The sequence below is a fragment of the Lissotriton helveticus genome, chromosome 4_1 (assembly GCF_964261635.1).
Source record: "Lissotriton helveticus chromosome 4_1, aLisHel1.1, whole genome shotgun sequence".
In the NCBI taxonomy this organism is placed as follows: domain Eukaryota; kingdom Metazoa; phylum Chordata; class Amphibia; order Caudata; family Salamandridae; genus Lissotriton; species Lissotriton helveticus.
The window spans coordinates 384,681,149-384,693,455 of NC_136063.1; the positions used below are offsets into that span (position 1 = coordinate 384,681,149).

General features: G+C 43.1%; 1 protein-coding gene across 6 annotated transcripts in view; it reads right to left on the reverse strand.

Annotated features, from left to right (window-relative positions):
• Window positions 1-12,307, reverse strand: part of OXR1 (oxidation resistance 1) — a 1,544,927-nt gene that overhangs the window by 253,603 nt on the left and 1,279,017 nt on the right. For 4 of the 6 annotated variants that reach the window (XM_078686888.1, XM_078686886.1, XM_078686889.1 and 1 more), the window contains one exon: window positions 7,134-7,214. The exons of the other annotated variants lie outside the window; for them this stretch is intronic. In XM_078686888.1, coding sequence (XP_078543014.1) covers window positions 7,134-7,214 — 81 coding nt within the window. The remainder of the gene's footprint in view (window positions 1-7,133; window positions 7,215-12,307) is intronic. 6 annotated transcript variants of the gene reach the window in all.

The window sequence follows — 12,307 nt, forward strand, 5'->3', positions numbered from 1 at the left end:
AAGACTGAAGGCCTCATCTTTGGCAGGCACTCCAATATACGGAACTCTGGTCCATGCTTCAAGGAACTCAGTCCTATCGGCAAATCAATTGCTTCAGTGCACAACCTAGGGTTCATCTCGGATTTTGGTTTTTCTTTGAAAGAGCAAATTTCCAAACTTACAAGTACTCCACAAACTAATTTATTTTCTTCCCCTTATCTGTAGCCAACCAGTAATGCTGACCCTTATTCCTTTCGGTTTAGAATCCTATATAGTGCTTTGTAACATTCTTCCAATCTCTTTGCACACTGTTTGCAGACAGTACAGATCTCAGCTGCTACCTCATTCTCCTGCCTGGTCGTTCATTTCTTTTCATATCAATGATAAAACAAGCATTGGCATTGCCAATAGGTCTCGCTTGTGGGACCTTATAAGTATTTAGTTTTGCAGCACAATATCCTTGTTGCATAATCGGATATTGTGCTGCAAAACTAAATACTTATAAGGTCCCACAAGCGAGACCTATTGGCAATGCCAATGCTTGTTGTTGTTTGGTGGTGGGGTATGAATGGGAGGATGGCACATTAGGAAAGGGTATTTTTTTTTTAGACGAGTGTAGAAAAACAGAAGGCGGTGTTTATTGTTGTAGTTTTATTATGCACCGATCCGGTCAAGTGGGCATCTCGACTCTATTCAGAACAAGCTCTCTGCATTGCGTAGGGGGAGCGGAGCGGACCCTTTGAAGTCTGGTGCCGAGGCTCAGACAACAAATGGTATGGGATGTGGCTGGTGACGTGCACGCGCCAGTGGCTGAAGCGCTTCCAAAAAGAGCGGATTGCATGGCGGCACGATGCGCGTGGTTGGGCGCGTTCTCGCCATGCAATTCGCTTTTTGGGAGCACTTTGAAATGCCCCTTTACTATAGTCTCGCATAGCGATTGCTTACGCAATAGCTAGGACGAGACCTAAAAAGGAGGAAGGTTGGTTTGGCATAAACTAGTGGTTTAAAGTTTTTAAACCCTATAAATAATGTAAGGATTCAACCTATGTACAGCGCACTGATACCCGTGGGTCATGTGCACGCTTTCTGAAACACTCTAAATAAAATTAAAATAAATAAGGATGCCGACCCTACAAAATAAAATGGTAGCCAGTTTCATTTTGGACTGTTGGAGGTTTCTTGGGTGCTTCTGGAAAATATTGTGAAGTCCTGAAAGTCGTAAATATGCTCCCATTTGAGGCTGTCGACCTGTAGGTGCAGATGTATGACTTTCTTTGAGAAAACAAGAACCCATGAACAGAATGTATTTTTGCTATAATCTCACCTGGTTTCTTTCTCGAAAGTTGCCCTCCGTTGTATCGGTTATTATTCACAGCATGTTGACGCACAACTTTGCACTTATTTCGCTGAGTGGTACAAGCAACTGTTTTTCAGAAATCCCATTTCCTAGGTCTTAGCATCTTTATTCAACTTGCACGCAGAACGATAGCACTTTGTGGAGCACTTATTTTTCAATAAGGCACAGGTGTGCCAATGAACATTAAAAAATGCCTGCAGTCAGCATAAAAGCTGACCCCACTTCCTGTGGCTCCTATGAGGCCACAGATAAACTGATGGGGGGCCGGTGTTTACGGTCGGAGGGGAGATTAACACCCAGGCGGCAGAAGAAGAAAGCGGAGAAACTGCGGGGGTGGCGGTGGGGTGGGGGGGGGAATTGGTGGCCACGAAAAGTGGAAAGTAAAGGAACATGCACGCACGCACACACAAACGCTTTGACATACACAGGCAAACACACACAGATGCTTTCACATACATAGGTAAACATACACAAGCATGCACACACAGATACACACACACCCCCCCAGGCACGCACACAGACACAGATGCGCATACACGCCCAGGCATGCACACACAAGCCAAGGTACGCACATGCACACACACAGATTTATTTATTTATTTTATTTTTAAAGTTGTTTATAGCGCTAGATTGACCCGTAGATGCGCACACCTATACAGGCACACACACATTGGCACGCACACGTCCCCAGACACAGATGCTTTCACATACACAGGCAAACACACACACACACATACACACACAGATGCTTTCACATACACAGGCAAACACACACAGATGCGCACACAAGCCCAGGCATGCACACACACACACACACACACACACACTGATGCACACACACACACAGATGCGCACACATACACAGGCACAACACTGAGCTTTGATGTTCGCTACAGAGATGTTTTCCAATTACTGAAAACTGGTTGAATACTCGTTACAAACAAGTAGAAACCCTTAGTGCACAATTTGCACCACAGCTGGGATTCCGTCTTGGATGCAAATTTCTTTTGCAGCCCATCGGGATGTCGTGCGCCTAAGATGGAACGGAGAAGGGGGTCGTCTCTGCGTCTAAAATGCAGTGGACAGCCTTGCGCCTTAGTGAGAGAGAGTAACCCGTTCTGTGTCCGGGATGTCGAAAGGAGCACTGCGAGAGAGCGTGTTTAAGTGTCTTTTGAATGCCGTTCTTGATTTACATGTAACAGTTTAATTAACAGGACACATCTTTAATCTATACCAAAACCAACAAGAAGAATTAGTTCACAAAGGAAATTCATACGCTGACAGCGGGCGTTTGCATTTTTCTGTTGGCTATGGCATGGCATTTTTTTGGTGTGTGATCTAAGAACCAAGTCCAATTCTAATTTTGAAATAAACCCAGGCAAAATCGACAACAACGCCCTTACAATAGTTAAGGATACCTCGTGCCTGATTAAGGCGAATGCAGACATTTGCACTAAGGAGCTGCACTGTTAAATACTTTCTACCAAGAGAACCAGATCCTTGAAAAAGAAAAACGCAGAACTTAGCAGATTCCGAGTTGAATAAATTGGATGCGAGACCTGCCATTAGTCTTAGTAATTGAAAGGACATGAAAACAAGTGTAGCCTGCAAGCAAGAGAAAAGTGCAAAAATCAGAGAGATGTCTTTTTTTAGTAAATTCAACAAGCTCTGACTGCAGGCAGCAAATGCTTGACGGCCGGCCGGCGGCGATGGAGGGCAGGAAAGTTAGAGAAAGAGGGGTGAGGGGTGGCGAGGGCAAAAACATAAACAGGCATGCTGTGACGGAGGTGTGAGAGGTCTGGCAGGGAACAGATGGCCTGGCCGTGAAGCAGGGGGCGGGGCAGCGCTGGGAAAGCCTGTGGGAGGGTGATTGATGCCTTTGATGTGGGGAGGGAGGAGAGCCTTTTGCGAGCAGATGTCCGTGAGGTGTGGGAGGAGTGCCTGATGCGCGTTCACGTGGTTCACGTGAACTGCATGAAAACGCCAGCAAAAAGCTGGTGGTTTCACGAGCAGTTTGCCTACTTGAATTCTCGCTCCGCTCGATGCGCTTTGCGCGCATCGATAGGTCGCGAGACCTAAAAAGGTTGTATGACATTACCACCTGTCCATTACAACACAATGCCTTTACCACACATATACCTTTATACCATTTGCCTTTATAATGCTATTTATATATGTAAAACAAAACCCTTTCAGGCATAGAGTGACGCATAAATTATGCAAAAAAGAAGGAGAGAACGCTGGGTAGTTCTCAAGTTTAGGTGGAAAGCAGCACCTGTTAGAGAACTCTCCACACCAGCGACATTCTAAATCTGCTCACCTCAAATGTCTGCTTTTCTATCTAAGTCTTTAAGCATAGGATTAGCACAGTGCCATCCATGCCGAGATAGAAAAGGACAAAGTCTTTTGCCATTTCTACAGCAAAGTCTTTAAGCATAGGACTAGCACAGTGCTGTCCTTGGTGAGCTATGGAATGACAAAAGCCATTTATCACTCCAGGCACAGTATTACAGCTTTGAATTGGTAAAATACCAACTCAAGCCAACCTGAAATGAGTAAAAAATATATATATATCAGCGTATATATTCCAAATAACAGTGTGCTCTCCGGTGCAGGCAAAACAGATTTTTTTTCTCCAATGTTACGCGTTACGAGATTCAGCTCTCTTGATCACAGATGTGTACGATGCAAAATTATTGTCGTCAGTAGCTCCACCGTCCTTATCGTGCCAACAGGCTATGGGCGGATTTCCCAGGAGGAATTTGTCCGCTCTGAAATATAAATATATATGTATATGTAAATGTATATGTATATATATATATATATATATATATATATATATATATATAGAGGCTCTAGCTTGGATCCGTAGTTTAGGAATCACTCGAACACCACCAAAGGCTCCAAGCATCAGCTTTTATTGAAAGGTATGGAAAACATTCCTCAGCAGATACCTTTTAGCAGTCACACGCCTGCCTGACGCGATTCAATACTTTCTTCAGAGGCTTCTGGCGGATGAGATGCACTGCTGCACCTCCCTTTTCTCTCCTTCAATAGCGCGCCCCCTGATGGGCTGCTTTGTATAAGACAGCGCTAAGGATATTGGGAGTTGTGGTGCCGGTTTAAGGTGCAATGTTGTGTCAGCTTATAAAGACCCGCAAATGGGCCATGTGATCAAGGCCCGAGGGAAGGGCTGAAACGCGCCATGGCGGCATTTTGCACTGAAAATAAATAACCTTGCACTGACTTTGTGGTCCGTATCCGTTTTTCTACAAGGGAATACAAGGAAAAGAAGCGGAGTACCTTGGAGAGAGCAATATTATAATTATATACATATATATATATACATATACATATATATCTATATATATGTCCACACGAAAAAAGAATATCGTGGCACACTTCTCAAGCAGTTATTTATTTTCAGAGCGTGACAAAAAGCTAAAAACTCCTTAGAGACCAATTACCTTAGCTACCCCTAAACCCTAAATATGCCCTTACTCTATATGCCTACCATTTTCTTGTAAAAGCATGCGTAGTAATGGGATATGTGTAGTAAAAACATGTGTGGTAAAGGCAACGCATTTTAAAGGCATTGTGTTCTAATGGATGCGTGGTAAAGGGATTACGTTGTAATAGACCAGTGTTAAAGGCTGCTTCTTATAACCACAGGTCTCTTGCGGACAAAAGGGATATTTTTGAAAGTGCTGTGTATCTGTCATTACTGCTATCACAGAATCGATCTGGGTACATCTTAGGCCCTACACTCCCCACAGATCGCTCTAGTCCAGCAAGTTCATTTTTCTGTGACCTAACCACCATACCCAAAGCCAGGCTTTTTTTTTAGTGTGAAAGCGCAAAATAGAAACAAAAAAATTATAGGGTGGCTGGACAAGGGCAATGGAGGGAGACGGGGAAAATAGCACTTTACGGAAAGACCAATGGTAGGATATGAGGAGAAGAAATATAAGAGAACAGCAAATAAGGGAGGGCACCAAGGGAGCAGGGAGAAGCACTAAAGGAAGAAAACAAAACAAAGCATTGGAGGCAGGAGAGGTTAGAGGAAGCACTTGAGAGATCATCAGGGAGTGTGGGGAAGGTATTTGGTGGAGGAGTGGCACATGATAGAGAACACACATGCACTCTCATTGAGTGTTTAAACAAAATAAGAAAATAGCTCCCGAAAGGTGAGCAGTCGAAAGGGTACAAGTCCAGTCCACCAATCAAAAGGATGGTAAAACGCTATGCGGGGGGGGGGGGGACTGACAACAACAGCAAATGAGAATGAAAGCCACTCAAAGGTAAGCAACGAGCGGCCTGTAAGCTCACTGTAAGGTCACAACAGGTCTTTCCCATTGAGACAACTTGGCTCTTTGGTAGAAGATACCTAAAATGTTTAGGAAGATTGACAACACATGTTCCTAAAAGAGATTACCAGTGAGCTTTCAAATGCTAATATCAAGGACGGGAGGAAAATTTAAGACTTTAAGCACACATAGTAAGGTTTCAAAAAAAGAGCAACTTCCTTAAAAAAATGCAACGGTGATGATAACGAGATTACTGCTTTGCGGAAGTAGAGTTGCCAACACCAAGTTCTGACAGCAGGAACGAGGAAGGGAAATGTTTGAGAGGTGGTGTCATTAACAGAAGACTAGGAGCCCAAGCAACTCGCGGCATGCTGCAGACTGAAAGTGTTAAACTAGAGCACCACAGGTTGAAGCCGATTAACAAACTGTGTCGAACTCTACACAAGTTATGTTTTTACACAGCGCTAAGTTCATCCTTTACAGGGCTTCTTGGTAGTGTGGTGCATGTGAGAGTGGGGTCGATCTCAGGGTTTATACTCCTGTCTCGTGTCGCAGTATGTATAGGAGGTTGCAGGTCCCAGTGTCTGTGGCTCGGTCTCTTACACACCTGTAACTAGGTTACCATGAGAAGCAGCGTGATGACATGCATGCAGATGGGAACCAGCAAAAACAAAGATACTAGTAGAAGAGACTCACTAACAACATATAACATGAAACGTGATCGTTAGCTACAGAAGCATCATCAATTATTAGAAAGGGAAATAAAGGAACAGCATCTTTTCAAAAATAGTTTGTGTGCGGACTACAGCTGTCTATGTTGTTACACACATTCAAAACGTAGTGAAAATCCATATTTTCTTCCCTTCTTATTCTAAACAAAGTACGTCTTTTAGAAAGACTCGCTTTTTATGCAAGGTCCGATAAACGTAACTATTTGGTAGGTTCAACAATGTGGGAGTAAAAGACGAGTTTGAAATGAACCCGCATTAAACTACCATGGCTTTATTTCATCCCTTGCCATTATGGCATGTTAGCTTGATACCAGCACTAACTCAACCCGAGAAAAAGTCGATTCCCCTCTTTGTGAACAGTGTCCGTTCCAAATAGACACTTCGAGTACACATGCTACGCTAAGATAAAACAATCTGGTCCCAAACATTTATCTGCAACAAGAACATTAGGCAGGACTATTTAGCCTAGAATATGATGAGCATAATACCATTATACAGCTACTAGGGACAGAAAATTCCTTTCTAGATTATTTTAAATTTAATAGCCGATTGGAAAGTGATAAGTGGCAGGCCGCCATGGAATCTCTATATTCGAAAAACAATTATTCACGACAAAGGAATTTTCTGTTCCATTTTTCAACTACTGTATGGTATCTTACAACAAGCCACCAAGTGTGGCCCTTGCCCCGGTCAAGCACACAACAAATAAAGCAGACGAACTAGTGTCTGGAGAATACGTGTAACTACTGAAGTGGGCACCTTGAGACGTCTGCAGAGTATGCGCAGTTCTTCAGTATTTAGAGCATCGATCCTGCGGTGATACTCAGCCACTGACACTACCTGAATATGGAGACAGGAAGACAATAATTCCACTGACAGTTGAAAAAAAAATAAACGAACGAAATAGGTGAAAAAGAATGATTATGGATTAAGAAATTTTCAGAAAGTTTTGTAAAATAAGGAAAAAAAATGTTTAAATAATACACTGCCAGTCATTTTTGTTATGCTTGGGTGGTAGATAGTCATTTAAGATGAGAACACGTGAAATTAAGATAGCAGGAAAGCAGCAGAAAGTTGGTTTCAACACAACATTAAACAGAAATTGTTAGATGGCAACAAACACATTGCTGAAAGTAACGACATTAGTAATGTTAAATCAACATGTCACGACATACAAGCATTACAAAGCAGTTCACATTGACACAACAAAGCACATGGTTTGAGAATATGCACTACATTCAGAAATCTTGTATAAAATGTATTCCAGTGTATACAGTGTGCTCCCTGCTTAAAAATAAATCTGTTATTGAAATGTATAAATCTTTATCAGATAGTAGTCCAGACTGTGTTTATGCTGAAAAGTAATTTGGATAAAATACAACCATCTCAAATTCAAAAAAACTTTATTCGGCTTTACAAGTAAAACCATAAAAGTTACACAACACCAAAACAGTTTAAAAAGTACAACTCATGACAATAAAAAGTAATAATTAGTCCAAGAAAGTACAGTGATATATATATATAATATAGATCTAAAAATAAGCTAAGGGGGAGAGAGGAGAAACAGGCAAGCAGTGTCCATGAGTGCATCAGCAAGAGAGGAAATGAGGGATGTCCTACCATTAGGGGTTTGTTAATTCTCCATGCAAATTCTAGATCTTAATGCAGACTTCAGAAAACCTACTACAAATGGTATACATTCTGGTTTCAACAGTTGTAAGTAGAATAGAGCAGGGCGGACCTGGGTATAATTCAGCTTCTTTAAAAGGGGAATTAAAAAATAACTGCGAGGAACTTTGTAAAAATTACAGAAAAACAAAGTGCAGCAAATCCGGAGGAGACACTCCGTCGCAGCCACAGGATGCTAACACCTGACCTCTACAGCTCCCCTTTTGCACAAGGTGAAAATAATCCAAACGGAACCTGATCAGTAAAAACCGCTCATGGGACGACAATGGCCACAGGAGATACGGTTCTGTAGAGGGAGTGATTTTGAGCATCACAAATTTACGGACTCTGTGTTTTACCAATCCAGTTCCTGAGGGTAAGAACATGGGTTTCTGATTTGATAACGGGCTCTCAATGAAAGTTCAAATCACCAAGGTAGCCTCTAACTGCCTCGCTGTGTTAAGGTGGCGTAAGAAAATTCATGGCTACTGCCAGCAACCTGCCCAATAACAGTAATCCAGGGATTGATTTTGTCAAGATTGGTTTATGCAATATTCTCTATCTTGGGGCCTCTAAGGCCTTTCTCAAAGGTGGTCCAGAATGCTATTGCTAGAATACTAATCCCTATTCCTCAATTTTTTTCTGCGTCCAATCTCCTCTAAGACCTTCATTGGCAGCCGGTGGAAAAGTGGATCCAGTTTAAAGCATTTTAATACATGCATAAAGTCATGACAAATGTAGGTCCTCTGTATCTAAGATCGCTGGTGACAAACTACCATTCCAGCAGAGCCCTCCGTTCTCTTAATCATAATCTTTGTGCAGGCCCCAGATTCAGCATAACTCAACAGGGCAGCAATTATTTCTCTTATATCGGCCCTAAACTTTGGAATTCACTACCAGATTCAATGAGAATGTGCGAATTGCGAATTCCGTACTCTTTTTCACAAACTATTGAAAACCTGGCTCTTTTAATTCATCTTTTGGTATAGTAGTCCTGATACTTTACTAACATGCCTAGCACTGGGAAACCCTGCTGGGTAGCTGTGCGCTCTATAAAACGACAATAATAATAAAGCCTATGAAGGGAACATACACACCCCCCCTCCCCCAATCCCGGTGCAGTATGGGCAAAGGTTCTTGCACTAGACCCCTCCTGTAACTGGGCTACATGAAGGGGGTTTGTTCTTAGGAGGCTACAGTCACTTCCACCAGGAATCATGATTCGACGTATAAGGTGGGGACTGAATTTGATCTCTTGGAATTTACAGGTGAATATCGGTGTTATGAGATTTCTTATTAAGTTATTGATAGACAATGAAGCTTCAAAGGTTTCTAGATTTTGCTAGGAGAACTCCTTGCCAGCGAAAAGGAGCAGGCAATGCAATGCTCGGACCAGGATAAAAGATCTAAGAAAAAAAAAAAACCTTTCTTCGTGGGGCACAACTGGAACATGATCTCCCTTCCAAGTAAACAAGCTCTGAGAGGATCATCAGAAAAGGTAGGCTGTACATTTGACATTGCCTGCTTGAGGAAGAAACCTTCTATTAGATTCACATTCAAATCACAGCATACAGTATTTCCCCATTTGGCTCAGGCACCTGACCTCGGGCTACATAATGAAATCTTAAAACTGAGACTGGGGTGTAAACCAATTCTCTCGAGTCTTAAATGGTGTAATGCTGTACGGGACGAAAATGGTTTCTGTACGTATGCCCTGCATTAAAAATTTTCCCTGTGTCATGTTCTTATGGATTGCGCTTTTTATAAGGCTGCCTGCATTACGTTTTTGAGACCCTTATCTTTAAAATATCAAACACATTCAAGATTGGATGCACTGGGGCTACTGTCTGAAATTAGTTTCATTGATGTTGCAGTAGGAATCGCACGTTACATGCTTGTTGTGAAGTAGTCACATTTGGAGGGTGGGGGTATTTGTGATTTTTTAAGATGGTTTTATTATGTAACTGTTTTATAGTTTTAGAATGTTTTATGGATGATTGTCCCAAATAAACTTATTTTGTACCCATCTACCTACACTGCACACAAGTAAAATCCGCCTTAAGAAATGTAAAGCAATAATCTCCCCATATAGAAAATGTGTCATAACACATCTTTTCTAACTGCTACTAATGTGAGCCTTTCATTTTCCATACGGAGCATGGGCATCATTGAGCTTAGTTGCTTTACCATAAAATGGTTTCATTGATGTTTAAATATAAATTGGTTTTATTTAAATCTTTTAAACAAAGCTATATGTACATCATCCTTGGTTGTATGAGGGCACATTTATACAAACAAGGATGGTATAAAATCTAAGTAACAAAAGCCTTTTACAACATGCTTATTGCATTGGCAGTTGAACAAGAAAGAAACAAAGATATAGATTGTTTACAATTTTGGATTAAGTCTCTGATAATAATTTTGAACACCTCTACAGAAAGGGAAATCCTGTGTTCCAGACAACTACATTTAACCCTATACGAGAAAATTAAGAGAATCTTACCAACCACTAAGTCCCCTACACCACTCAGGAAGGTTTCAGACACAACCCTAGAAAAGAAACTGCCCTCTTTGCTGCCACCGAAGACATCCCCATGACTCTAGAAAGAGGGGACACAGCGGCCCTCATCCTCCTGTTTTTTTTTTTACTGTCTCTGACCCCATTCTCATCCAACGCCTACACAACCTCGGAATTCAAGGACATGCACTCCTATGGATCCGCTCCTTCCTGACTGGAAGAACCCGGTCAGTGAGACTGGCACTGTACACCCCAGATGCCCACAACCTCATCTGTGGAGTTCCACAAGAATCCTCCTTGAGCCCGACCCTCTTTAAAGCATACATAATCCCTTTAGTCATCATTATCCGCTCTCACGACATCAATGTCCTTTCCTATGCAGATGACCGCACTCATTCTCTGCTTAACGGACAAGATAACCAGTACCCGGGATCAAGATGAAGGCATGTATGACTGAAATTGGCCACTGGAGGAAGACCAACTGCTAAAAGCAGAACACCAACAAGACCGAAATCGCGATCTTAGCGAACAACCCATCACCCTGGGACTCCATCTGGTGGCCAACAGAGCTAGGACGACACCCACCCCATCACCCATGCCAAGAAGCTCTGGATCATCATCAACAGCAAACTCGACATGACTGCCCAAGTCAATGCTGTCACCTCCTCATGCTTCCATACCTTGAGGACATTGAGGAAGATTTTCAAATGGCTCTCAATCAGAACCCCAAAACCCATAATGCACGCCTTGGTCACAAGCAAGCAGGACTACAAGAACATCCTCTGTGCCGGGATCCACACAAAAACTCACCAGAATGCTGCAGACCATTCAGAACTTGGTGAACAGAATCACACTCAACCTACCACGGTGTGCACTCGCATCACACCACACCTGAAGGATATCCACCACTAACTGCCTATTCACAAACTAGCACAATTCAAACTGTTCACCCACACTTTCAAGGTACTACATAACACTGGCTCAGCAGACCTCAACTATCGCTGCTTCTTTCACAAACCTTCCAGACAAAGCTACATGTCTTAACTCCTACTTGCACAAATACAGCGAATACAAGAATCAGATCGGAGCAAGACCACTGACTCATTGTCAGGGAAATTGCTCTACCCCCCTCGCAGCTCCACTATCAAGTGAGGCCTTCCCCCGGGCCCCTGCCTTCTTGAGTGCTGGTGTTCGAGGCCCTCCTCTACCCGCAGGATTTACCTGCGCCTCATCCCTGGTGGTCGGTTTTCTCTAATTTTTTACTGATTTCAATCTCCATCTTTCACTCCCCCTCTGTGTCTCTCCTTCGTTTTCACTCGTTTTTTTTTTTACTGATTTTAATCCCCCCCTTTCACTCCCCCGGTGTCTTTCCTCCTTTTTCACTCGTTTTTTACTGATTTCAATCTTTTTTTTCACTCCCCCTCTGTGTCTTTCCCCCACTTGTCTTGCACCTTTCACTCCCTCATTTCGTCTCTCTTTTTGCCTTTTCTGTCTGTTTTTCCCTGCCGCTGCTGCCCCCGCAGCCCCTACCTCCCAGCACGACCAACACAACCGGCCCAATCCAGCTCCCCTCCCCGCTGTCCAGCCCTCCCCGACCCCTACTTCATGGCGGCCGCTGCGCGTCCTCACTGCGGGCATGGCGCTAGATCAAGCCTGTCTGCGCCCATCCATGACCTGCGCCAGGAACCCTGGTCCTTCTCAACCCTAATGCTACGACCCAGCGCTCTCCACACTCTCCCCCCAGGAC